Here is a 25,361-nt window from a genome sequence, read left to right as displayed (position 1 = left end):
AGCCGCAGCCTGCCCGCAGGGCACCACCCTCGACGGAGTCGCCGCCGGGGGCTCGTGCACTGCTGCGCCTCTGGTAGTGATGCTTCTGCGCCTTCCACTGGCATACAGATCCTACTATGTACACGTCGCGTGCGGGCGTGCCTCCGGCGGCGACTCCGTCGAGGGTCGTGCCCTGCGGGCAGGTTCGGCTATATGTCGAGCCGCACGGGGTGCGGCTCATAGACATGACGTCCCCTTGCCCGAAGGGCAGCTACCCTCGACGGAGTCGCCGCCGGAGGCACGTGCGTTGATGAGCCTCCGGCGGCGACTCCGTCGAGGGTGGTGCCCTGCGGGCAGGCTCATATGGCGAGCCGCACGAAGTGCGGCTCGTCGACCCGACGTCCCCCTGCCCGAAGGGCAGCCACCCTCGACGGAGTCGCCGCCGGAGGCTCGTCAATGGTCAGCCTCTGTCGGCGTCGTGAGGGATGACCCGCGTATGAACCGCAACCTGCCCGAAGGGCAGCTACCCTCGACGGAGTCGCCGCCGGAGGCTCGTGCCCAGGTGAGCGTCCCACGGCGCGTCGGTCGGTGGCCGCCGCGAGCGCGCGGCGCAAAAAATTTTCTCCGGAGCGTGACTCGAACACGCGATTTTCAGATTTACGAACCATTACAGTCTGACGCCTTACCAGCTTGGCCATCCGGAGCTCGTTGAAAACGCTTGGCGAATTGCGCGCTGAGTGAGGCTGGCCGGTAACAGGTCACGAGTAGCAGGTAACACATGCGCGGCGCTGCGGGTAGTGCAGGCTGCAGGCTACTGCACAGTACGCCTGACCGGCAGACGCGCGCATGGCACGTGTGCAGTTTCAGGAGCTGCACGTCGGCCGGAGGCGGCTAGCGCGGTGGCGGGTGGGTCAACAAGGGTGTGCGCCGCAGCGCGTGCGGCGAAAGCTATATTACAGCTACAGGCGGCGGTGGTGGTACTCGGCCGAGTAGCGGTCGTAGCGGTCCGGGTACGGCTCGACGTAGCCCGGGGCGCCGGCGTAGCGGCCGTAGCCGTCGTAGCCGTGCGAGAGGCGGCGTTCGCGCTCGATGTAGGGATCGTGGGAGCGCGAGCGCGAGCGGGTGCGGCCGACGTGCTCGAGCGAGAGCTCGAGCTTGCGCTCGCGCTCGCGGTCGATGCGGTCGAGCGCGCGCTCGCGCTCGAGTGCGGCGCGCTCGCGTTCGCGCTCGATCAGGGAGCGCTCGCGCTCGAGCGCGCGCTCGCGCTCGTAGTCGAGGCGGTCGCGGCTGCGCTCAAAGTCGCGGCGGTCGTCGAGGCGGGTGTGGGAGCGCGAGCGGGTCCGGCGGAGCTCCTTCTCGATGGTGTTCTTCTCGAACGCGCGCTCGACGGCCTTCTCGACGCCGATGGTCTCGAGCTGGCGGCCGAGCTGGCGGTTCTCGGACGAGAGCAGCTGGTTCTGGATCTCGAGCGCGGCGGAGCTCTCGCGGGCGCCGTGGCCGGAGCGGTGCGAGACGTGCGAGTGCAGCGACGTCAGCGAGTCGCCGAGGGCGTACTCGGACGCGGCGTGCGACGGGCGGCGGCGGTGGTGGTGGCCGAGGCCGGGCTGGATGAGCGAGTGGTGCGAGTGCGCAAAGGACGCGCTCGGGCTCTCGTGGTCGATGACCTCGCGCGCGGCGACCTCGCGGGCGACCGCGGCGGCCTCGCGCACGGCGGCCGCGCGGTCGTGCACGCGCTCGACCTCGCGCTCGGCGCGGTCGTGGGCGCGCTCGACCTCGCGCTCGACGCGCTCGACGGCGAGCGCGCCCGACGCCGCCGGGCTCTGGCCGTAGCCGTACTCGGCCGGGTACGCGCCCGGGATGCCGTGGTGGCCGATGCTGCCGGCGCGCGAGACCGCGCGCGCCGGCGCGGCGATGTGGCCCAGCTCGTGCGCGGCCAGGGCGCCGAGCTCGTGGCCGACGCCGTGGCCGTGGCCGTAGCCGCCGCCGAGGCTGTGCCGGCTGAGACCAAGGCTCTCGCGGCCGGGCATCACCATGCTTTCGCGGCCGTAGTGCCGGCCGTGGCGGCCGACTCCGACTCCGCCGCGCCGGATGGGCTCCTCGTCCGACGAGACTGAGAACAGGCACATTCCGTCGCGGTTCCGTAACGTTCGCTGGCCTACCTGGGCGCTGCGTGTCCTCGGCCGGCTGTGCGGGTGCGGTGCCTTGAGGGGCGGGGGGCTGGGCCGCGTCCCGATTATATAGCCGCCAGATCAACCGTTCGCCGATGACGATAGTCTCTGGACCGAGCCGACGCGGGCGCCAGGGCAGAGATGCCCTGGCGCCGGCGCCGCCGGCGCGGGCTAGGGCCGGTCCGTCCTAGCCGTCGCCGTGCCTTAGCGACGCTGCTGCGGACGCAGCGGGCACGCCTGCACGCGTCTGCGGCCGCGCCGGCCTGTGGCGGGCGGCTGCCGTGCGCCGGCCTGCGTCGGCCGGGCCGGCAGGCGCTGGCTGGGCGGCCGCGCGCGCTGCCCGGCCGCCGGCCCTGGCGGCAGCGGACGGCCCCGCGCGCGCCGGCGCCCACGTCGCGCCCGTACGCGCCGCACCGCGGCCCCGTTGGCGTGGCCGCTCTTGGCCGCCTGCAGCGCCGCCGGATCAGGCAGCTGCGCAAGCGTGCGGTAGTGGCAATCTCCTGCCGCACTATACTGCTTTCCGGCCCAGTTCCTGCCCACGGCCCCTCGCCGGCCGGTCCGGGGCTCGCGGCAGCCGGTCCGGGCTGGCGCGGCCGGACAGGTGCGACGGCCGCGGTGGCCGCGGCCGGGAACGAACTGCGGCTAGTGCCGGGTGCCATCTCGCGTGCGACCCGGTGCCTTGGCGCGACCCGCTGTCCTGGTATCGCCGGTCAGCCGCAGCTTCCCCTGAGCGCCGTGCTGCCGGGTTCGCCGCGGGCCGCTGCGGCCGGTCCGAACTCGGCAGCGCCCGCGCAGCCGCCCGGCGGTCATGCGCGGCGCTGCGGCCGGCGCCGCCCCGCGCTGCCCGCTTGGCCGCGCCGATCTGTGGCGGGTCGCCGAGCGCGGCGGCGGACGGCTGGGCGGCCGCGGCGAACACGGCTGTGCCGGCCGCGGCCGCGGGGCGTCTGCGACCGCCGGCAGTCGCCACGCTGGCCGCTGCCGCGCAAGTCCGGCGCGAAGCGCGGCCTGCGCTGCCCGCTGTGCGCGGCCGCGACGTGCAGCCGTCAGCGGCACGGCACCGCCCACACGCGGCGCTGCGTCACCGCGCCGCGGCGGAAACGGCCCCAGACGAGCGGCCATGGGTGCCGGGTTTTGGGTAACGGCGGGCCAATGCAGTAGCGCGCCGCACCGTGCGAATTTACGTGAGCGTGCATGGGGACGCACACATATGCATGTGCATGCATTATGCTGCAGACTGGTTGCGCTAGCGCATGCGCACTCCCGCGTCGTCCTGTCTGCGCGCACCAGCCACCGCCCGCAGCCACGGCGCAGCCGCACCAGCCTCTCTATGTACACTCTAGCCAATCGTCCGGATGACGGCCTCGTACACGACCAGCGCGGACGCGTTCGTCGGCAACGCCCTGCCGTCAGTCTCGCCCAGCGCGCGCACTCACCGGATCGCCGTCGGCACAAACCCGCGGAAAAAGCCGCGCGTGCCGCGCTCCACGTAGATCGTCCGGGCCGCGTCAAGCCACGACTTGAAGCGCGGATTGCGCACGTCGTCGATCATGATCGTCTGCTTGATGACGTCGGCCGGGTACGCCAGCGTCCAGAACAGCTGCGCGCTCAGGCCGCCCGCCCAGAAGTTGATGGCCGCCTCCGACAGCGCCGTGCGCTCGCGCATCGTCCGCGTCAGCACGTCGTATGAGCCCCACAGAAAGAAGAAGCTCGACCGGAAGATCATCGTGGCCAGCAGGCCCCGGTACAGGCCCCGCAGGCCGCTCTCGCGCACCAGCGACACCGCGCAGTTGATCGGGCCCGTGTACCGCCGGGTGGCCGCGTCGTACTGGATCTGGAGCCGGGCCTGCGTCAGCGCGTCCGGCCGCCCCGTACCTTGACCTGCTCGATCGGCGCCGCCACGAAGCTGACCGTGCAGCCCGCGCCGAGGCCGGCGAGCGAGTGCCCGATCACCGGCAGCCGCTCGCGGTCCGGAAAGACGTGGTCCTTGATGAGCATGCGGTAGTTGTGCAGCGATCCGAGCATTCTGCCGTCAGCGCCGCCTGCGCGGTCACCTACACGCTGTCCATGGCCATCCAGCCGACGAGGGGCGGCGTGGCGCCCTTGTAGAGCGCGAACGGGCCCTCGTTGCGCACTGTCTTGAGCAGGCAGTCCAGCGGGCCCTTGAACTGCGACGTCGACGCCGTCTGCAGCCGCACCTTGATCGTGTCGAATCTGCCGTCAGCGCGCGCGCCCGGCCGCGTGGCGACAACTTACGGGTGCCCGACGATGAGCTTGGTCACGCCCGACAGGATGCCGGCCGCGAACCCGGCGTAGCGCTTGCTCGAGCTGCCGATCTCGGTCAGCGACTCGGGGATGTCCGTGGCTGCTTTCTCGTCCGCCATCGTGCAAAGATCCGCGGATGCCGGGCGACTGGACGGTCAGTGCTGCGCGGCGAGCTGCGCACGACGGCTGCGTGGTCGCGCACGCGACGGGCGCGGCGTGAGGGCGGGCGGGCCGGCCGGGGCCGAGACTGCGGTCGGCGCGCTGGCACACCGGCGCCGGCGCGCAGCGGCCATCCACCGCGCCCGCTGTGCGCAGCGCCCGCGCGCCCCGGTCCGGCTGCTCCGGGCCGTTCCCGGCCGCCGCCTGCGCCGTCGGGCCAACGTACCTGTTCTCTGGCTGATCAGACGCCGGTCGCGCGAGGTGGCCGACATCGGCGGACGTTGCGGCCGGGTAATGTGGTTGCCGTGGCAACCGGTGCGCGGGCCGTTGCCCAGGCAACGGCCGGGCCCACTAGTCTCCGCCCGTCCGCCGCGCCATCCCGCCGGCTCACGGCACCGCCCGCCCCCACGGCCGCGCCGGGCGGCCAGCGGCAACGTGGCGCCCCTGCGCCCCAATGTCGCACGACCGCGAGCATGTGAAAGTCCCGGTTGAGCCATGACGAAATCGCGTTGGGGAAGTTCCCGGCTAGTGGCATCGCTGTGATCCCCGAACCCGCGTGGCCCTCAACAAACCCAGGCAGTGTCTCTGCATTAGACCGCCCGATCTGCTCACCTTGCCCAGCACAACCAATGCACGCGGCCGGTCCCCGACGGCCCCCAAAATGCGACCGCAGCCCCAGCACGGCGCGGCCCTGCCGGGCGACCGCCGGCCGCTACGTGCCAGCACACGCCGGCTCGTTGGGTCTGTGGGTCGGCACGTCCCCGGCCTGCCGGGCGAGCCGGCGGAGCCGGCCCACACTGACCGGCACACGTTCGGGCCGCACAGCCGCACTGCGTCGGCTGCTCCCGGCTGCCGGTGGCCGGGCGGCTGGCCTCGACGGCGACCACCGCGACGGCCGCGGCCAGTACAGTCCGGCAGCAGACCGCGACCCGGCCCGCCGTCGCACGCGACCCCTGGCTTTCGGGTCGTGTGCGCCCCGGCCGGGTTCCGGCGCGCCCACCCAAACCCGCGGGTCACGGGAAATGTGAAAATACCCCAGAGGAGGTGAGACAGAAATCTTCACATGCGAGAGCTGGAACATCCAATGAAAAGTATAATCACCGCACGCGTTACCACAAAAAGTAGAAATGAAACTCTAACCCCGTGCACTAGGCGCGTGTGGGTGTGCTAATGACGTCTTAGGTCTAGCTCCCATCTACGAATGCGGGACACGTTCGTCTGACGGTCTACCCCAACAATAAGTGCGCACTCAATTATCGCGAAAGTCAATCAAACGCAGGCCCGCGTAGGTGCACTGCCCGGGCCTCAACAAGCAGCGGCCGGACCCAGCCGGGCGAGCCAAGCCCTGAACGGCAGGCGCCCTAGCCGGCTGCATGCGGCCTTTCACGGGCACCCGGCGCGCGGCGCGGCAGTCTCGGAGAAATGACTATCTCGCATCGAACGCGCAAGAAGCGGCCGGGTCGCGCCCACGCGAGCGAGATAAGCTCCGGCACATCGTCGCCGGCACATAAAAGGCCGCCGACGCGCCCTCCGGTCACCATCACGCTCAGTGCTACCTCAAACCAACAGTCTCCTCGCCCGCAAACACTTTCGTTTGCGTCTCTGTTCTGCCAGCCAAGTCTGCTTGCTGGCCCCACGACCGTCACAACGTTCTCGAACTTGCTGCCGTCGTGTCATCACCCTTTTAACTGCGAACACTCTGCTGCGTCCGGCGGCTATCTTTTAATTCGTCACTAAACATGTCTCCCCACGCTCTGGACGCGATTGCTGCGTCGTCGTCGCTGCCTGTGCCCGAGGTGCTCTCGGGCAAGACATCGGTGACGGTGCACTCGGAGCGCTCGCAGTTACAGGGTGATGCCATCTATGCGCAATACACGTACGAGAACGCGCTCGTCAAGAAGCTTGCCGGCGGCAAGTACGAGGTCACGCCGACGACCGAGGACTACGAGTTCAAGATCGAGACGGCGGTGCCGCGCACCGGCCTGATGATGGTCGGCCTCGGCGGCAACAACGGCTCGACGCTGACGGCGACCATCACCGCCAACCGCTACGGCATCGGTTTCCGCACCAAGGCCGGCCTGCAGAAGCCCAACTACTACGGCTCGGTCACGCAGGCGTCGACGCTCAAGCTCGGCCTGGACGAGCACGGCAACGACGTCTACGCGCCGTTCAACGAGGTCCTGCCGATGCTGCACCCGAACGACCTCGTCATCGGCGGCTGGGATATCAACTCGGCCAACCTGGCCGAGGCCATGGAGCGCTCGAAGGTGCTCGACTACGACCTGCAGCGCCAGCTGGCCAAGTACCTGGCCCAGATCAAGCCCCTGCCGTCGATCTACTACCCCGACTTCATCGCCGCCAACCAGAGCGACCGCGCCGACAACCTCATCCCCGGCGACAGCAAGTGGGACCACGTCGAGCGCATCCGCAAGGACATGCGCGACTTCAAGGCCAAGAACGAGCTCGAGAAGCTCATCGTGGTCTGGACGGCCAACACCGAGCGCTACGCCGAGATTCTCACTGGCGTCAACGACACCGCCGAGAACCTGATCGCGGCCGTCAAGGCGTCGCACGACGAGGTCGCGCCCTCGACCGTCTTCGCCATCGCGTGCATCCTCGAGGGCGTGCCCTTTGTCAACGGCTCGCCCCAGAACACGTTCGTGCCCGGCTGCATCGAGCTCGCCGAGCAGTACAAGTCCTTCATCGGCGGCGACGACTTCAAGTCCGGCCAGACCAAGCTCAAGTCGGTCCTGGCCCAGTTCCTGATCGACGCCGGCATCAAGCCGCTGTCGGTCGCGTCCTACAACCACCTCGGCAACAACGACGGCTACAACCTGTCGGCGCCGAAGCAGTTCCGGTCGAAGGAGATCTCCAAGAAGTCCGTCATCGACGACATGATCGCGTCCAACCACCTGCTCTACAACGACGAGTCGGGCAAGGAGGTCGACCACTGCATCGTCATCAAGTACCTGCCCGCTGTCGGCGACTCCAAGGTCGCCATGGACGAGTACTACTCCGAGCTCATGATGGGCGGCCACAACACCATCTCTATCCACAATGTGTGCGAGGACTCGCTGCTGGCCTCGCCCCTCATCATCGACCTGACCGTGATCGCCGAGTTTTTCAGCCGGGTGACCTACCGCAAGAAGGGCGACCCCGACGCGCCCTTTGAGAAGTTCTACCCGGTTCTGTCCGTGCTGAGCTACTGGCTCAAGGCGCCGCTGGCCCGCCCGGGCACCGAGCCCATCAACGGCCTGAACAAGCAGCGCGCGTGCCTGGAGAACCTGCTGCGCGCGTTTGTGGGCCTGGGCCCGCAGAACGAGCTCCGCCTCGAGGAGAGACTCTGGTAGATGTGCGGTTATATGCGGTAATGGGTGGCTATATGCGGCATTACCGTTGGGTTTGTGAGAAAAGCGGGGGAAAACACAAAAAAAGCAGCTAGTACATAATATAGTTTTTAAACGCTGGACGCACTTGGAGCCGCACGGTGTGCGGCTGGCTCCGGGGTGGCGCCGCACCCGGCTGCCGTTGCTGTGGCAGCGAGCTCCGGTGGCGGGCGTTGAGGACGCTGTGGCGCGGTCAGGCGGTGGCTATATGTGAGCCGCACGGCGCGGGCAGGCGGCTGCTATATGCGAGCCGCACGTCGTGCGGCTCGCCCCCCTCCCCCGCCTGCACGGCAGCCGCCCCGGCACAGCCGCCGCCGAGGCGGTGCGCAGGCGGCCCGCCGTGGCGGTGCACCACAGCCGCTTGGGACTCCATCTAGCCGGACGTGCGGCTGAACTGACAGCGTCGACGTCATTGGGATGTTGTACTTAAGCGATTGACCACTTTTAGCAGCCGATCTACGCCAATTCACAGACACAACAGTCGTAAGCGGCCAGGCCGTGTATTGAAATCGTAACGAGAGAATGCTTCACAGAATGCGAACGATGCGTAGGAATACAGAAACGTAAACGAGTGTCCAGAGAGCGCGCTAGATGGCGATTTGCTCGGCGTCGCGTGGACGCAGGAGCCGGTCGAGGCCGATGAGACGGCGCAGGCGGCGGCGGCGGGCCGGCAGCCGCTCGCTCGAGTCGGTGTCGGGCGAGTCGAGCACAGTGGCGCCGGGGTTGAGTGGCGACGAGACCACGCTGTGCGGGGCCGACGGCAGATCGGTCTTGAGACTGAGGTGGAGGAAGCGTAGCCGGCTCTTGCGCTTGGGCTGGCCCGCGCCAGCGGATGGCGAGCGGTCGTCGGGATCGGTCATGCAGCGGACAAGGTCGGCGTCGACGTCGACGTGCTCGGCGTCTGGCCTCAGCGAGTCGTCGAGGCCGGCCTGCATGTTGCGGGTGTGGGCGGCGAGAAAGTCGACGGGGTTGGCCGACGTGTCCGAGACGTCGGGCGCGTTCGGGTAGGCGAGGAGCTCGCGGACGACGCGGTTGATGTCGCGGTCGTCGATGGAGTCGCCGGCGAGCGGCAGCGCCGAGCGGCACTCGCGGGGACGCGGGCGGGGCCGGCGGGGCTCGAGCACCTCGGACCGCCGAGCCGCGCGGCGCTCGCGGCTGTCCGGGCGCTCCAGCAGCATGCGCTTGCGGTCGGGGTCGTGTGTCCAGAGCGCCGGCGGCGGCCCGGCGGCGCCGGCCTGGTTCTTGTAGTTTTGGCGGTAGTACTCGCGGTGCTCGAGCTTGGCGCGTTTGATGGGCTGCGGCTTCGGCGGCGAGCCCGCGAGCGCGCGCGCGGACGCCTTGGCCAGCGACGCCGGCGTCGAGCCCGCGGACGACGCCAGGCCCAGGAAGTCCTCCAGCCGCGGCAGGTTCTGGTCGACGGCCTGCATGACCGGGCGCGGCCCGTACCGGACCAGGCTGCCACCCATGCTGGACTCGGCCGAGGCCGGCGTGGACACGTCCAGCGCCGACGGCAGCCGCGGCGGGTTCTTGGGGGTGTACCGCAGCGGCGAGAGCGACGAGCGCGTGCGCAGGCCGCCGCGCGCGTTCTCGTCAGTCCTGGGCCGGCGAGCAAAGGTCGAGATCGGCGACGAGTGCGCGAGCACGTAGTCGTTGTCCGGCGCCGAAAACGGGCGGGCCACGGCCGCAGACGACGCCGGCGTGAACGACGGGCTGTCGACGAAGCGGAACCGGCGGTCGGCCCCGCGGTCGGTCACGCACGTCTCGCAGCCGTCCGAGACCGGCCCGGAGACCGAGTGGCCGTTGATGTGGCTCTCGAGCTCGCGGACCATCTGGTAGGCGTGCGCGCGCGCATCCGGGTCGAGCTGGGCCAGCCGGCGGCCGCGCGGCCGGCAGTGCGTGCAGTCGGCCGGCAGGGGGAGCATGGGCTCGAAGTTGGTGTGCTCGAGCCGGCGGAAACGCGCCGTCGGATCCGTCCACGGCGTGCACTCGGCGTCGGAGGCGTCGGCGCGGCCGGCGCGGGCGAGCGCGGCCTCGGACGCCGCGCTGGCGTAGGCCGACGGCGTGCCGTCCGCGCGCGAGTACATGATGTCGTCGGCGTCGATGCCGAGCGAGGCGCGAAAGTCGGGCAGATCCAGCGGCTTGACGGCCGGCTTGACGGTCGAGGTCGCGACCGAGTCGCCGGCGACGAGCGCCGAGTAGACCGAGGCCGCGGGGACGGCCGAGAAGCCGGCGGCGGCCGCGTCCAGGCGGAGGCCGTTCTCGTCGGCCGGCACCGAGGCCGCAGCCAGGCGTGGCCGGCCGGCCGGCGGCGCGAGGGCGAGCGGTTCAGACAGGGCCGAGAGCATGGCTAGCGAGGCGACATCGACAGTGAGCAGGGCGACCGGGAGACCTAAAGCACATGAGCCTGGCACAGAGAAAGACGCGGGCGTGTGTTTACGGGTACGTCATATACAAAGGCATACGGGAGCAGCGGTCGTCCGCACGACAGTTTGGTTCCGGGCGCATCAGGCGGCCGGCCACGAGCCGGTATACTTCAGCCGAGATGCCGGCCAGGTCCGCCGGCGCCGGGCCGCCGCCGAGCAGATCGGGCAGGCAGCACGGCTCGACGTCTAGGCGGAGGTCAGTAGACTTGCATGCGCGGTTGACGGCGTTGAACGCGCCAGCGAGCGAGTCGAGGTACTCGTCCATAGCGCGGCTGGGCGCGCACTCGTCCGATCAATAGTAGAGCGTGCTCGCCGTATCACCGGCCCGCGGCCGGCGTATTTATATTCGTTTGGATCTGGCCTGCAGGCTGACGACGCGCCGCGGCGGGCGCGGCGCGCGCGACACGTGACGCGGCGGCGGCCAGTGACTGTTGCCACGGCAACAGTCACCCCGCCGCGCGGCTGGCGCGGACCGCGGGCAGACCGCGGGCGGCCCGCGGGCGGCCCGCGGGCGGCCCGCCGGCGGACCGCTGCGGCGCGGCGGAGCCGCGCGGCAGCGTTGTCGTGGCAACGCAAATTGCGTTGCCGTGGCAACGCTAATGCGCCCGTGCGCGGGCGCCGGCCCTGGCGGCGGCAGGCCGGCAGGACCGGGCGCGCGGCCGGCGGCGCGGCCGCGGCCGCGGCTGGCCACGTCGCCGCCGATTGCGCCGGCACGGCCGCGCCAGGCCCTGACTAGCGCCGCCCTGGCACCGTTGACGTCGCACCTGCGGCCGCGTCGATCACTAGCATCGGAGCGGCTTGGGCGCGCGCCACTGCAGCCACAGGGGGTCCGGCCGCGCCACGCCAGCGTCTTGCAGCGCACCGCCATCCGCGCGACTACCGGCAGCCGCGCGGCCGCGCGCGCGTCGGCTAGTCCTACGCAGCCCGCTACCGCCCGCGCAACGTGAAACGATAAGCGACGCACCCCTGTCGCAAGCGCGGCCGGTCGTGCGCGGCTCATGTGACGAGCCGCCGGGGCGCGGGCGATGCGCTGGCTAGCGTTGCCCTGGCAACGGGCGCGCGTCGCCATGGCAACCGCGTGCAGCGCCTGCCCCGCACGGCCGGCGCAGCACGCCCGTCGCCATGGCAACCCGCGTGCGCAGCCGCATCTCGCCAGCGGTTCCAGACGCAAGTCACACGGACGCTGCCAAATCAGATCTTAGCGCACACCATTGTGCTCAATCGGGAAACCCACAAACAAAACTGTTGTACCAAAACAAAGCGCACGCCCGATGTGGACGATTGACATGTCCCACCACACTTTTACAGCGGTCTGGATGCTGTATATATTCTATCAAACATTGCACAAGTGAATTGGCAGACCTTCACGGCCCACACACCGCAACGGACGTTTCACCGGCCGCCATCGGCCGTCAGAGCTAATTGGTGCTGTGCACGCCCTCGCGAGGATCAGAGAGCAGAACCGCCGGCTAGAGGACCAGAGACCGGGCGAAGGCACCGGACCGCAGCAGACACCGGACAGCCGCCAAAGAGAGACCGGACCGCCACGGCCAGCCAGCTCGCGCAACCCGCCGCCGACCGTCGCCAGACCGTCGTCCCGCCGCGCTCTGTCTGCAGAGCGCCGCCGTCCGGACCCGTCCGCCGCCGTCTCGCCGGCGCCGGCGCCACCGCTGCGCGCAGCCCGCACCGCCGGTGACCCCAATCGCCGCCATGGCGCCGCAGTCCGTCCGGCGCACCAAGGTGCCGATCATCGAGTACCTCAAGGGTAAGTGCCCGCCGATCGCCGCTCACGCCGCCAGACCGGCTCTACCTGGCCGCGTTCGACCACGAGCCCGCCAACACCGAGTCGTCGATCCACTTCTCGATCGACGACACGCTGCCGTACAACGCGTTCCACCACGACTTTGGCCCGCTGCACGTCGGCCACCTCTACCGGTTCGCCGTGTCGCTGCACGAGATCCTCGGCGACGAGGACAACAAGGACTCGGCGGTCGTGTTCTACTCGGGCACGTCGCCGCGCGCGCGCGCCAACGCCGCCTGCATCCTCTGCTGCTACATGGTGCTCGTGCAGTCGTGGCCGCCGCACCTGGTGCTGGCGCCGATCGCGCAGGCGGACCCGCCGTTCATGCCGTTCCGCGACGCCGGCTACTCGGTGGCCGACTTCACGCTGTCGATCCAGGACATTGTGTACGGCGTCTGGCGCGCCAAGGAGCGCGGCCTGCTCGACCTGCGCAAGTTCAACCTCGAGGAGTACGAGACGTACGAGCGCGTCGAGATGGGCGACTTCAACACGATCCCGCCGCACTTTGTGGCGTCGGCGTCGCCGCAGTTCTCGGGGCCCGAGCCGGCGAGCCCGTCGCAGCTGCCGACGGCCGTGCGCAACGTGCTCGAGTACTTTGTCGACAACAACGTCGCGCTCGTCGTCCGGCTCAACTCGCACCTCTACGACGCCGCGCTGTTTGAGCGCCGCGGCGTGCGCCACATCGACATGATCTTCGAGGACGGCACGTGCCCGGACCTCGACATCGTCAAGCGGTTCATCGGCGCGTGCGAGTGCGTGGTCGCCGACGGCGGCCTGGTCGCCGTCCACTGCAAGGCCGGCCTGGGCCGCACCGGCTGCCTGATCGGCGCGTACCTGATCTACACCTACCAGTTCACGGCGGCGGAGGTCATCGGGTACATGCGCTTCATGCGTCCGGGCATGGTCGTCGGCCCGCAGCAGCAGTGGCTCTACCTGCACCAGCAGGAGTTCCGCGAGTGGAAGTACACCATGACGCTCGGCGCGTCGTCGCCGTCCCTGGCCGGCTACTGCCCGCTCGTGCCGATCGGCTCTGCCCGCGGCAAGCTCTCCAGCCCGCGCACGCCCGTCCGCAACATCCTGGGCGAGGTCACCCACAACGCGGCCCTGCCGGCGCCGACACCCGGCCAGCCGCGCAAGTCGCCCTCGCCCCAGGCCAACCGGACCGTCTCGGCCGGCCCGTCCGTGCTCGACGACGAGTCTGGCCGCGGCAGCTCCCGCGCCCGCAAACGCTACGTCCTCACCGACGCCGGTCTGGACGACGACGGGCTGTCCTCCAGCGACGAGAACGACCTGGTGATGCGCAAGACGCGCGCCGCCACGCTCTCGCCGTCCGGCCAGCGCTCCGTCTCGTTCTCGGCCGTGACCACCACGACGACCACCACGATCGTGTCCACGACCAACGCCGGCCTGGGCTCGGCGCGCGCCATGCGCTCCTCCCGCCGCGCCAACTCGGCCGCTGTCACCGAGCGCGTCCGCAACACGTCGGGCATCCGCAAGACCTCGGGCAAGCTCAAGAAGGCGGCCTAACACGAACACTCGCACCGGACCAGCAGTCTTGAATAGACGACTGCCCATGTACAGTAATTGCTCCTTTGGCTTCGTATACCAGTCGCACAATTGAATATGCACACAATGCGCACGGCGCGGGGCGGACGTGCCTCTGGCGCGACTCCGTTGAGAGTAGCTCGGGCAGAGTGTCCGTATTAGTAGGCCACGTACGAGCCGCACGGCGCGCGGCGGGCGAGCTCCGGCAGCGGGCGAGCTCCGGCGGCGACTCCGTCGAGGGCAGTGCCCTGCCGGCAGGCCGTGCGTGTGTGTACGCGGCATAGGCCGCACAGCAGAGCTGCAGGCAGCCTCCTGGCCCAATTGCAGGCAGCTGCCGTGCTTGGAGCCGCCAGACGCCGAACCAAAACAGAGCCGCACGACGTGCGGCGCAGGTACAGCACCAAACAAAAATGACAACCCTGGGATTCGAACCCAGGCCTCCGAAGAGATGAGAACCTTAATCTCACGCCTTAGACCAACTCGGCCAGATTGCCTTCACTGAAAGCAAGCGCTGGGAATTGCAATTTGAGGCGGCGCGGTGCTTACCCGGCCGCGTGTTTACCCGGCCGCGCGCCGAACCGCAAAATTTCTGCAAAAAAATTTCAGGCAAACCCAGCAACCGCACGGCGCAGGATCAAGCGCAAGACCAGCACAAGCGGATTCGCACGGATCGGACACGCGAGCGACACACAATGGCCAAGGAAGCCGGAGATCACAGCAAGAAGGACAAGTCGGCCAAGAAGCGCAAGTCGCTGACGGCGGACGAGGCCCCGGCGTCGACGCCCAAGAAGGACAAGAAGGTGGCCGAGGACGACCTCGTGATGGAGGACGTGAGCCCCAGCAAGGCGGGCGAGACCGGTACGTTGCCCGGGAGCACAGATCGCTGACGCAGACCCCTACGACGCGCGCCTGTCGGCGGTGCTGCCGTTCGCGCAGCCGCTGGCGGACAAGAAGCTCAACAAGAAGGTGCTCAAGACGGTCAAGAAGGCGGCCAAGGCCAAGCACGTCAAGCGCGGCGTCAAGGAGGTCGTCAAGGCGCTCCGCAAGGGCGACAAGGGCCTGGTGGTGCTCGCGGGCGACATCTCGCCGCCGGACGTGATCTCGCACATCCCCGTGCTGTGCGAGGACAGCGGCGTGCCGTTCGTGTTCGTGCCGGCCAAGGAGAGCCTGGGCTCGGCCGGCGCGACCAAGCGGCCAACGTCGTGCGTGATGGTCATCCCCGGCGGCTTCAAGAAGAAGGCCGGGGACAAGGCCGACAAGGCGACCGAGGAGTACAAGGAGTCGTACGACGAGGTCGTGGGCGACATCAAGAAGCTGTGAGCGCGTGGCCGCGGCCGCCTCTGTATTTATATCGACTGTCCCCGTTTTTGTCATGCTAGGAAAAGTTCACGGCCCTGCGGGCGGGCCGATGCAAATTTATTGAGCGCACCATGAAACCAAAGAGAGGGTATATGCATCCTGGCTATCGTACAGGCGGGGCGCGCCGGCGCCGGCAACTTTTGTAGAAATCGAAACCCAAAACTGGCGTGCCGCCGGCCGGCGCGGCGGCGGCCATAAGTCAAAACGGCTCAGTGCCACGACCCGGACCGCAGCCGGAGCAGGTTCTCGACGCACTCGTACTCGGAGAACAGCCGGTCGGGCTCGGCGCGCGGCTGCGGCGCGTTCTCCTTGCCGGCCGCGCGCGCGGGCCGCCGCTTGTGCGGCCGCGGCGCCGGCCCGTCCAGGACGACCTCGGCCTTGCCGTCGAACGACATGTGCAGCCGCACGTGCGACGCCGCCAGCGGGAACACGGGCTTGTCCGCCGCCGGCGCGTGCGCGCGCAGCGGCGGCAGCGCCAGCGGCAGCTTGTTGCCGGCCGACGCCGACGCCGGCGCCAGCGCAAACTTGCCCGCCCGCCGCGCCGCGTCCGGCGGGCTCGCCGGCGTGCCCGCCGACACCGTCGACGCGCTCGAGTCGGACCGCGCCGACAGCGGCGGCGTTGCCGGCGCGGGCGACGCCGCCGCCGGCGTGTCCAGCGGCCGCGGCTGCCGCGGCGCGGCGCACGGCGTGAACGGCGCCGCGGCCGGCGCCGCCGCCGGCGGCGACGCCGCCTCGTCCGTGCTCTGCACGACGATCGAGAACGTCGGCTTGGTGTGTGCGGCCGCGCTGTCGGGCAGCGAGTCCGGCCCGTGCACGCGCCGGTACGACTGTCGCCGGTTCTGGAACCAGATCTGCGTCAGCGCGTCTCGCCGGCGCCTTACCTGGACCGCCTTCTCGGTCATGCCCACACGGCGCGCGATGTCCTGCCGCACGTGGCGCGGCGGCTTGGTGCACTTCTTGAACTCCGAGTACAGGATCTGCAGCTCGGTCGGCGACGTCCGCCGGCGCTTGCGCCGCACAAGCGGCGCGTTGTCGATCTCCGGCTCCTGCAGCGGGTACGTCGTCGGCGAGTGCGAGATGAACGCGTACGTCGAGCGGGTCAGGGCGTTGGGCGACAGCATCGCGGCGGGCGGTGACGACGGCGAAGCACGCGGCCGACTTATATACCGTCACAGGCCCCGGGGCTCTCGCGACCTTAATCCGTGTCACTAATCACCGGCGCCGAGTATCACAGCGACGACGATTATCCGTAGTACGCGAGCCGATAACGCGAGCGCAGTTCGACGCGATGGCCTGGGCTCGGCCTGTGCTGGAGGGATGGTCGTCGAGGAAGACGCGACGGCGCGGGTCAAAACAACAACGCCCACGTAAATTGAAGAATTAAGGCCGGGGCTATCTGTTTACTTGATTGGATCCCTAGATCGCAAACGTCGCTTGTTAAATTGGCTTTCCTGCTCGAGTGCCACTGAGCGGGCTAGTGTTTGTGCCTGTAAACAAAGACGCGCCCAAATAGAAATATAAACAAACGCCCTGTGGCTGCACGCGCCGACGCGGCGGACGCGTCGGGGCCGCGGCCGGGCCGCGGCGGCGGCGGTGGAGGGCGCTGGGCGGGCTGGCCGGCCGGCCGGTGTCGCGGGCGGGCGCAGGCTGGCCGCCGAGGGCGGGCCGCACCGCGCGGCCTGGCCGCCGCTGGCTCGTGCCGAAGCCTGCGGCATGGTGGTCACCGGACGCGGCGCTAGAGCGGCCCGGCGGTTGTTTACATGGGACGGTTGCCACCGGCGGCGCGACCAGACCGCCGGCCGCGGCGGCAGGGCGGCGGGCCGCGGCGCCGACGACGGCAGGGCCGCGGCCTCACGGTGCCGCAGAGACGGTGGGGTCTGTTTGTTGTGTCGGAGCGGTTGACGCGTTGCGCCGGATCGAGCTAGGGTGCGTGCCAGACCTGCACCGAGCATTCCAGCGGCGCCGGTCCGTGCGGCGCGGCAAGCCGCACGACGTGCGGCTCAGGGTTCGTGCGGCGCGTGTTTCATCTGAGCCGCACTCACGTGCGTGCACGGGCCATCTGTCAGCACCGCCACTGCGGCGCGTGGCGCACCGCGCGCCGCGCCGCCCGCACGGCCGGGACGGCTCTGACGTTGTGCGAGGTCGCTGGGGGCCGGGCACGCTGCGAGTTGTGCGACGTGCGGCCGGGCACCCCGCCGGGCAGCCAACGTGACGGAGGGGCCGCCGGGGGCTCGTGCGGGTGAGTCTCCGGGGGCTCCAGGGCAGAGGAGGTGAGCCGCACGGTGTGCGGCTCCGCACGCGAGCACGGCTTCTCTGCAGCCCTCCGGCCCGCAGCCTTCCCAGCGTGCCCGCAGGGCAGCCGCCGCGACAGCGGCGCCGAGGCCCATGAACCGTAGTCTCATCCGGTCGTCGAGAGCGCTTCCGCACCGGCTACACGCAGCAGACACAGAGCGCTTGGCTCGCCCACGCTGCCGTCCCCGCGAGGCGCCCCGCGACAGACGCACCGACCGCGGCAGTGCACGAGCCCCGTAGATCGACCGGTGCGGTGGGGCACCAGGGCCGTCACGCCAGCCAGACCCGGCCGCCGAAGCGCCCGGAACGCGTTGGGCCGGCGGCTCGCCGGCCCACAACGGCCGGCAGACGCAGTGTCGATCAGCGGCAAGAGCCGCGCGATCTCGATCGCACGCGGGCCGCTCCGAGGCCGAAGCGCTGCAGACGTGGCAAACTAGCGGCCGTGCACGGCGCAATTCCCCAGACCGTTGCTGGAAATTGCGCGTTTCAGCGATCGTGATCTGGTGGGCCGCATGCGTCTGCAGGCGGCTGCAGACCAGTGCAAAGAAGGTCCACCGGAAGCCGGATCGAGCTAGCGGTCGGGCCGACTCGCAAGCGCTGCAGAGTACGCCGACGACTCGGTGGGCCCGGGTGCCCTTGTCTAGCGGTCAGGGGTGTCTACAGCTGCGCGGGCGCTCATCGGGCAGGCTAGACTTTTCGTAGACAGCGGCCAGTGCCGGGCGGACCGGGCCGGCGGACAGAGGCGCAGAGCGCACGACGTCGTGCCGTGGGCCGCCGCCGCGGCAGGTCCCGAACAGACCGTTAGCCAGGGCCGAACAGAGCGGGCGGGTGCGGCTGACGTCATGTGTGGCCGACCAATCTCCGGCCGCGACGGGCGGCATGCAGGTGGCTGCGCTAATGGCGGTGCCTTGCTTGTGGGCATGAGTCCGGGCCAATCGTGCATGCAGCTGAGGCAGTAAAGGTACGAGCGGTACGCGAGCAGCGCGCCCGGCGGGTGGCAGTCGCGGCGGCTGCACGGATCACGGACCCGGATCACGACGGGAGCTGCACGATGACGTCGGCGGCCCGCGGCGCAGGCGCCGCGCCGGCCCGCCCGGACGGCCGCGGTCGCGGCGGTCGGCGGAGGCCGCCGCGGCAGGCGCGGGCGCGGCCGCTCCGCGCCAGACGCGCCGGCGCGTCTCGCGTAGGCCTGCCCGGGACGGCCGGGCGGGCGTACGTACGCGCCTGGAATGCGCGCCGGGTAACGGGTGGCGGGCGGGCTAGCCGGGCGCGGGCTAGTGCGACGGTTGCGGCCGCGGCATGTGTCGCCTGACCGCACTAGCCCCCTGGCGCGCGGCCAACGGCGCCCACCGCGGCGGCGCGGCTGGCACAGGGGGCCCCTGTAATAACCGCCGCTGCAACCTATAAATAACCAGCCAATTTGCGATCGCCAGATAAATTACAGCGCGCCGGTTTTTTACGCAGCCGGGGCATTTCTAGCCACAGGCTAGCCCGTTTCGGCGGCCGCGTGCCCTAGCCCGCCGCTACCCGTGCCGTGAGGCTGGCCGCCGGCACGGCTGGCTAGTCGCACGCCGTCACACCGCGAACAGCGGCGCGGCCTCACCAGCCGCACCGGCGCGCTCGCCACCGGCCGGCCGCGGCCGCCCGCGGCGGCCCTTGCCAGCCCGCCGCAGGGTCTGGCGGGCGCAGCCGGCTCAGCCGCCGGCCAATTAAACTCTGCCGCGCTAGCGCAGCGCCTTAGCGCGCCTTGCAGCTTGCCCTACGCCGCTCCGGGCCTTCTCGCCAGCGCCGTGCCCGCAGCCGGCCTAGCGTAGCTTCAGCCGCGTCCAAACCCGGACTAGCCGCCCGCCGCTCGGCCTTTCGTGGCTCGTACTCGCCCGTACCTGCCGTACCTCCTGCACAGCGCCAGATCTGGCTATGGTGTTTACTTTGTGCTGCCGCTGTCGTTCTCCTGGCCATTACGTAAACCCGTGAACGGAGAAAACAAGTTCTTCTGGCGTCCCAGCAAGTCTTGCCGAATATCTTTACCGGTCCCCGCACGTCCACGGCGTCGAACGCAGGCATCCAGGCTCGCCCAGGTCCGATCGATAGTCGCCGGCCCGTGTGACACGGACAGGTGCGCGCACGGCATCCCGCGCTTGTCGATTGCACGAATCGCCGGCACCCCAAGCCGCCGCCCGCTGCTCGCCGTTTGCGCTCTCAGCCCGCAACGGCTTCTGCCGCTACTCATCCGTCCGCAGGCCCCAGGCCTCTTCCTGGCGCCCACGCTCCTTCCGCGCGCCGCGCGCCCACGATCCCAGAGCCTTCTGGAGCAGGCCGACGCCTGAACCTCCCGCATTCTGCGCATGCCTGAAACGCATTCACGCGCCCTCACACTCCGCCATGACCACCGCGCCCTCGGCCGTGCCGGCCGCCGTGCTGGACCCTTTCCCGCCGGCCCGGTTCGTGTTTCCGATGGCGCCCGCGCCACGCCACGCCCGCCGCAATTCTGCCTTTGCTGAGCCGGCCGGCCGGCCGGCTGACCGCGTTGGCCGCCCGCTGTCGGTGCCGTCGGTGCCGACGCTGTCGGCCTCGCCGCTGCCGGCGCTGCCGGCGCTGCCGGCAGCCGCCAAGGTCCAGGCGCCGACTGTGCCGATGCCAGCCCGCACGCACGTCCACCGCCGCTCCGCCGCCATCTCCCAGGACTTTTTGGCCGACCTCAACATCGCCGGCGCCTACCAGCCGCGGCGGCCAGAGCGGCTGCCGTCGCCGCCAGCGGACGAGCCGCCGGCGTCGCCACCGTCGCCGGCCAAGTCGGCGCGGACGGCCGAGTGCCACTCGATCGGGACTACGACGTCGTCGCAGTCGCGGTCGTCGTCGCCCTGCCTGTCTTCGTCGCTGTCGATCGTGTCGTCGTCGAGCGTGTCGTCGCTGACGTCTGAGGCGTCGGCCACGTCGACGTCGTCGCAGCCGGCCCGCGGCAAGGTCGCCTTCTCGCACTCGGTCGAGTTCATTCCGACACACTCGACGTCGACGTCGACGTCGACTGTGTCGACGGCCACCATCACGCCGTCGCCGCGCGCCTCGCCGGCGCTGCCGGCCGAAGAGGCCCGTCCGCGCCGCCACAAGCACACCAAGGTCAAGTCCTGGGCCGGCCACATCATCCGGTTCCGCACCCACCGCCGGTCGTCAGAAGAACTGCGGCCGGACGCGACGGACCGTGCCGCCCTCCAGGATGAGGCTGCGTACTTCAAGCAGTGCCGCCGGGCCCGCAGCCTGGGCGGCGAGTCGTCCGAAGACGACTCGGACGGCGCCGAAGGCAGCCCGGTGCCGGACGCGTTTGCCGGCGAAGCGCCGGCGACGCCGCCAGCCACGCCACCGCGCGGCCGGACGCCGCTGCAACAGCGTGCCGGCAACCTGCGGCTGCCCGGCCGCAGCACGCCCGAGCCGGTGATCGACCTCGACGCCGCGCTGGGCCCGTTCTGCACGCCGCCGCTGCTCGGCTCCCAGACGGCCGGGTTTTCCTTCACGGGCACATCGCTGCCGGACCCGGTGCCGGAGCGCGGGTTCACCCGCCACCGCCGGTCCGAGTCCGCGCCCGAGACCGTGTTCGAGTCGGAGCTGAGCCCGGTCGGCGGACGCACATTCCCGCTGCCGTCGTCGGGCTCTACGACCACGCTCTCGACCGCAACCGGCTGGGCACGCTCGTCCCGTGGCATGAAGCGCAAGATGTCGTCCGTCGTCGAGATCTCGGGCAACACCATCCTCGAGGAGGAGTCGGAGGTCGAGGACGCGCCGGTGTCGCACATCAGCGCCGAGGACAGCGTGCGCAAGGCCAGCGCGGTCGCCAAGGCTGCGATCGAAAAGTCGAGCGCGCTCGACTTTCGGCAGCCGAGCGCGCTCGTCGAGCGGCCCCACCGCCGCTCTGTTTGGGAGGAGTTTGTGCAGTCGTTTGGCGGCAACTCCGAGGGCGACCTCGACGAGTTTGCGCTGGACTTTGGCATGCCCGGTCCGGCTGTGTGCGACGACGGCCTGCAGTCGGTGGACCCGCTTGCCGGGTCGCCGCCGGTGTCGCCGCCGGACTCGGCGCGCGCGTCGCCGGCTCCGTCGCCGCCGGCCAGCGCCGGCCTGCCGTCGAGCCAGTCCGCGCCGGCGCTGGCCGCGCTGGCGCCGCCGGTGGTGGCGTCCGCGCCGTCGTCCGGCAAGTCGTCGCTGGACGAGCCGGTGCGGTCGCGCAAGGAGACGCTGCCGGCGGTCCCGCAGGTCCCTGCGACGCCGGACGCGCCCCCGCGCCGGGTCCGCAAGCACGCCCGCCACCGCTCGTTCACGTTTGGCTCGCTGCGCTCGTCGATCCCCAAAAGCAAGAGCATGGGCTCGGTCATGCTCGGGGCCAACACGTCCTCGGTCTCGCTGTCGTCGTCCCGCAAGGACAAGCCCGCGCGGCTCGGCAGCTCGTCGGTCGCGTCGCGCTCGCAGTCGTCGCTGCGGCTCATCCGCGGCGTCATCGCCCGCTCCAAGCACGCCGAGCCGCTGCCGGACGCCGCCAAGGCCCACTCCGTCGAGCACCTCCCGCGCGCCCCGCCGCCCTCCGTCCCCGTCTCGGCCTCCGACCGCGACCTTCGCAAGCACCGCCGCCGCTCTGTGGCCGGCAAGGTCTGGGGCTGGGTCCGCAACATCGTCTAGCATGCCCCGTTACGATACTACGTCTGTTTGTTTACGCTCATTTTTGTCTTTGAGTCCGGTCGGGGAGTCGCTTCCATTATCAGTCATTTGCTTGAAAAGTCATGTCGTTTGTTGGCTGGTTTGTTATTGGCTTGGGTGATTTATATACTATTCATTGGCTCTCTCATGTCTGTCTTTTGTTCCTCATGTATGGGTCTCCCATTACCGTTATGTTTAATTTACGTCTTATGAAATCTAGTGCGGAGGCCGGTGGAGCGCGGCCGGTGTGCGCGGTGGAGCGGGCGGCGGGCTTGGTGCGGCATCGTACGATGCAAGCCGCACGACGTGCGGCTCACGGCCGGCCGCGACCGGCCCGGCGCCACCCGCGTCGCGGCTGCGCGGCCGGGTAAGCTGTCGGCCGTGCGGCAGAAGAGCCGCATGTCGTGCGGCGCAACGAAGCGGATCTCCCGCGCGCAGCTACGTGAGCCGCAGCTCGTGCGGCGGACCTCAGCCGCAACTGCCCGCTCGCCGCCGTGCGGCGCAGCGAAGCGGATCTCCCGCGCGCAGCTACGTGAGCCGCAGCTCGTGCGGCGGACCTCAGCCGCAACTGCCCGCCCGCCGCCGCGCGGCGGACAGCCTGGCCGCGCAGCCGCGACGCGGGTGGCGCCGGGCCGGTCGCGGCCGGCAGTGAGCCGCACTCCGCGCGGCTCAGCGAAGCGGATCTCCCGCGCGCAGCTACGTGAGCCGCAGCTCGTGCGGCGGACCTCAGCCGCAACTGCCCGCTCGCCGCCGTGCGGCTCAGCGAAGCGGATCTCCCGCGCGCAGCTACGTTTGAGCCGCAGCTCGTGCGGCTTACTCGGCCGCAACCTGCCCGCCCGGCGCCGCCCGACGGGGCGGCACAGAGCGCGGCCTGCCCCTCGCTGCGCAGCCGGCTCTTTGCGGCTGCCTCCTGCCGCCGGCAGCCACGCGAGTCGCGCTGCGGTGCGCTCATGAGGCCGTGAGCCGCACGATGTGCGGCTCGGTCCGCCGCACATCGTGCGGCGCGTATCGGCCGCCGCCTAGGCGCATCCAGCCGATCCCGCGCTAGCCAGACTAATGCCGCAGCGAGTCGCCGCCAGAGCTGTCGCCGCCGCCGATCGCAGCGTGGCGACTGCAGCGCCGTCGGCGCTGCACGTCGCCCGCCGGCCGCTAGTCCGGCGCAAGATAACGGGCGGCGGCCGTTGACCAGCATCGGCGGCGCCGCCGCCTGCCGCGCGGCGCCAGTAGCGGACCAGCGGCTGCGTTCTGGCACGTTCGGGTGCACGCGAGCTTAGGCTGCAAGCGCCCCCTGCGGCCCCCGTCGACGTCTACGACTAGCTCGTCCTATCGGGCACACTCGTCGTGCGGCGCCGCCAGCATTTGGGTCTTGGCGCGACCGAGTCGTATCCACTCTCCCAAGATATAAGCCCACCTCTGGTCGCGCCTCCTATCTGTATCTTCTTGCTCAGGCTCCCTGCCAGTCCGTGTACGTCCATAGCCCATAGCCAGCGGCTCAGACGACCGAGCAGCGACCGCGAGCTGCGACTAGTGCAGCCGTTCTTCACGCGAGTTTGGGCGCACGCCAGTTCTGCCCACGCGACCACAGCAGCGCCAAAGCGCGCCGATAAACGCCGATAAGCGAGCTAGAGACCTAGAGACCACGAGACTGCGTCGCGCGTAGCCATGGCACAGTCGGACCATCTGCTGGTGCTTGTGCATGGGTAAGTCGCGGCCGGGCGAGCTGACGGCAGGCTGTGGGGCAACGTGTCGCACTTCGACTACATCACCCGGGCCATCGACGAGTTCTTCACGGTGGAGAGCGCGAGCGAGCCGAACCCGGACGTGTATCCCGAGGCGGACGCCAAGGTCACGACGCAGGCGGACGTCAAGGAGCGGCCGGCGCTGAGCGCGGTCAACGCCAACGCGCCGGACGAGTGCGACACGCTCCTGGGCGCGGCCGCGCCGCCGTCGGCCAAGAAGCGGCACGGCGGCGCGGCCGCGGCCGCGCCGGCGGACAAGCGCGCGCGGTCGCACAAGCCGCACGTGCTGGTGTGCCGGTCCAACGAGGGCTACAAGACGTACGACGGCATCGACGTCTGCGGCGAGAAGGTGGCCAACGAGATCGAGGCCGCGCTGCACAGCTACGAGCAGGCCGGGATCCCCATCCGGCGGCTGTCGGTGGTGGGCTACTCGCTGGGCGGGCTGATGGCGCGGTACGCCATCGGGCTGCTGTACCAGCGGGGCTGGTTCAAGAAGCTGACGCCGGTGAACTTCACGACGTTCTGCTCGCCGCACCTGGGCGTGCGCGCGCCGGGCCGCGACCTGGCGACGACGATGTTCAACACGTTCGTGCCGCGCACGATCTCGGCCACCGGCCGCCAGCTGTTTCTGAACGACCAGTTCGCGACGACGGGCATGCCGCTGCTGAGCTTCCTGGCCGACAAGGGCTCGATCTTCTTCCACGCGCTGACGCTGTTCCCGCACCGCGCGCTGTACGCCAACGTCGTGAACGACATCCGGACGGCGTGGTTCACGTCGGCGATCCAGCCGACGGACCCGTTCCTGGACCTGGTCAACTACGAGACCAACTGCCTGCCGGGGTACGAGACGACGATCCTGGACGCGGCCAACCCGGTCGTGCGCCGGCGCGCGGCCGACGACGACGTGGCCGTGGTGGACCACGCCGCGCCCCCGGCCGCGGCCGTCAAGGCCGCGCGCCAGCTGCTGCTGCTGCAGAAGGCGCTGCTGTCGTTCGTCACCACCCTGCTGGTCTCGCCCGTGTGGGTGCTGGCGTTCCTCATCTCGGCCGCCATCCAGACGTTCTACTCGTCGCGCCGGCTGCGCGAGTTCCACTCGAACCACAAGGGCCGCTACGGCATGGACGAGTTCCGCCTGCTGCGGCTGGACGAGCAGGTCGAGGACGTGGTCGAGACCGTGCTGGGCGACCTGGTCCCGTACGGCCTGCACTCGCTCGACCTCGACGCGGAAGAGCCCAAGACCGACGGGCCGACGCCGGCCGTGCTCGACCTGGCGCCGCAGCAGCTGACCATCTGCCGCAACCTCAACACGCTCGAGTGGGAGCGCTTCCCGGTCCACATCACCAAGACCAAGGCCGCGCACGCGGCCGTGATCGTGCGCCACATGGACTGGAAGGGCATGGAGGAGGGCGAGGTTGTGATCCGGCACTGGCTGAACGAGGTCCTGGTGGTGTGAGCATCCCTCGGCGAGGGCAAAAGTTGCATTGTACATTGGCGCGCCGCACGGCGTGCGGCTCGGACGCCGGCGCTCGCGCCGCACGGCGTGCGGCTTGCGTGCGGATCGCGTGCGG

General features: G+C 70.1%; 9 protein-coding genes and 2 non-coding genes across 11 annotated transcripts; 5 read left to right on the top strand and 6 right to left on the bottom strand.

Annotated features, from left to right (window-relative positions):
* Positions 1–600: 600 nt before the first annotated feature.
* On the bottom strand, positions 601–683 carry V1510DRAFT_t268. The gene has a single exon. It is a non-coding gene; the product is annotated as a tRNA-Tyr (tRNA).
* Positions 684–938: 255 nt separating this feature from the next.
* On the bottom strand, positions 939–2,105 carry V1510DRAFT_405271 (uncharacterized protein; the record flags this gene model as incomplete). The annotated part of the gene is made up of 1 exon (XM_066932326.1): positions 939–2,105. One exon carries the CDS (start codon positions 2,103–2,105, stop codon positions 939–941), a length of 1,167 nt encoding a protein of 388 aa, XP_066786519.1.
* A 1,087-nt stretch (positions 2,106–3,192) lies between these two features.
* V1510DRAFT_383885 (mitochondrial carrier domain-containing protein) lies at positions 3,193–4,814 on the bottom strand. The gene is made up of 6 exons (XM_066931686.1): positions 4,795–4,814; positions 4,401–4,556; positions 4,203–4,358; positions 4,020–4,170; positions 3,581–3,990; positions 3,193–3,547 (listed from the first exon to the last, which is right to left on the bottom strand). The coding sequence occupies exons 2-6, from the start codon at positions 4,526–4,528 to the stop codon at positions 3,484–3,486; spliced, it is 909 nt and encodes a 302-aa protein (XP_066786518.1). The 5' UTR covers positions 4,529–4,556; positions 4,795–4,814; the 3' UTR covers positions 3,193–3,483.
* A 1,057-nt stretch (positions 4,815–5,871) lies between these two features.
* Positions 5,872–8,038, top strand: V1510DRAFT_423890 (uncharacterized protein). The gene has a single exon (XM_066935004.1). The coding sequence runs from the start codon at positions 6,308–6,310 to the stop codon at positions 7,916–7,918; it is 1,611 nt and encodes a 536-aa protein (XP_066786517.1). The 5' UTR covers positions 5,872–6,307; the 3' UTR covers positions 7,919–8,038.
* Positions 8,039–8,541: 503 nt separating this feature from the next.
* Positions 8,542–10,299, bottom strand: V1510DRAFT_408623 (uncharacterized protein; the record flags this gene model as incomplete). Its single annotated transcript, XM_066932455.1, has 1 exon — positions 8,542–10,299. The coding sequence occupies one exon, from the start codon at positions 10,297–10,299 to the stop codon at positions 8,542–8,544; it is 1,758 nt and encodes a 585-aa protein (XP_066786516.1).
* Positions 10,300–12,027: 1,728 nt separating this feature from the next.
* Positions 12,028–13,811, top strand: V1510DRAFT_423885 (protein-tyrosine phosphatase-like protein). Its single transcript, XM_066935003.1, has 2 exons — positions 12,028–12,142; positions 12,177–13,811. Exons 1-2 carry the CDS (start codon positions 12,088–12,090, stop codon positions 13,703–13,705), a joined length of 1,584 nt encoding a protein of 527 aa, XP_066786515.1. The 5' UTR covers positions 12,028–12,087; the 3' UTR covers positions 13,706–13,811.
* Positions 13,812–14,134: 323 nt separating this feature from the next.
* V1510DRAFT_t267 lies at positions 14,135–14,217 on the bottom strand. Its single transcript has one exon. It is a non-coding gene; the product is annotated as a tRNA-Leu (tRNA).
* Positions 14,218–14,340: 123 nt separating this feature from the next.
* On the top strand, positions 14,341–15,185 carry V1510DRAFT_423882 (Nhp2 H/ACA snoRNP protein). Its single transcript, XM_066935002.1, has 2 exons — positions 14,341–14,581; positions 14,616–15,185. The coding sequence occupies exons 1-2, from the start codon at positions 14,416–14,418 to the stop codon at positions 15,041–15,043; spliced, it is 594 nt and encodes a 197-aa protein (XP_066786514.1). The 5' UTR covers positions 14,341–14,415; the 3' UTR covers positions 15,044–15,185.
* Positions 15,186–15,897: 712 nt separating this feature from the next.
* On the bottom strand, positions 15,898–16,203 carry V1510DRAFT_370811 (Homeodomain-like protein; the record flags this gene model as incomplete). The annotated part of the gene is made up of 2 exons (XM_066931452.1): positions 15,898–15,933; positions 15,964–16,203. Coding segments are annotated over 2 exons (276 nt in total), but the record flags the coding sequence as incomplete, so codon positions are not given.
* Positions 16,204–19,597: 3,394 nt separating this feature from the next.
* Positions 19,598–22,118, top strand: V1510DRAFT_301404 (uncharacterized protein). The gene has a single exon (XM_066930686.1). It carries the CDS (start codon positions 19,757–19,759, stop codon positions 22,034–22,036), a length of 2,280 nt encoding a protein of 759 aa, XP_066786512.1. The 5' UTR covers positions 19,598–19,756; the 3' UTR covers positions 22,037–22,118.
* A 1,598-nt stretch (positions 22,119–23,716) lies between these two features.
* On the top strand, positions 23,717–25,246 carry V1510DRAFT_370847 (putative serine esterase-domain-containing protein; the record flags this gene model as incomplete). The annotated part of the gene is made up of 3 exons (XM_066931453.1): positions 23,717–23,754; positions 23,785–23,875; positions 24,071–25,246. The coding sequence occupies 3 exons, from the start codon at positions 23,717–23,719 to the stop codon at positions 25,244–25,246; spliced, it is 1,305 nt and encodes a 434-aa protein (XP_066786511.1).
* Positions 25,247–25,361: the final 115 nt, after the last annotated feature.

Source organism: Dipodascopsis tothii (genome assembly GCF_038497935.1).
Source record: "Dipodascopsis tothii strain CBS 759.85 unplaced genomic scaffold V1510scaffold_52, whole genome shotgun sequence".
Classification (NCBI taxonomy): Eukaryota; Fungi; Ascomycota; class Lipomycetes; order Lipomycetales; family Lipomycetaceae; genus Neoaidaea; species Neoaidaea tothii.
Note: the sequence above shows the minus strand (reverse complement) of the source record. Positions and strands in the feature narration are given on the sequence as shown.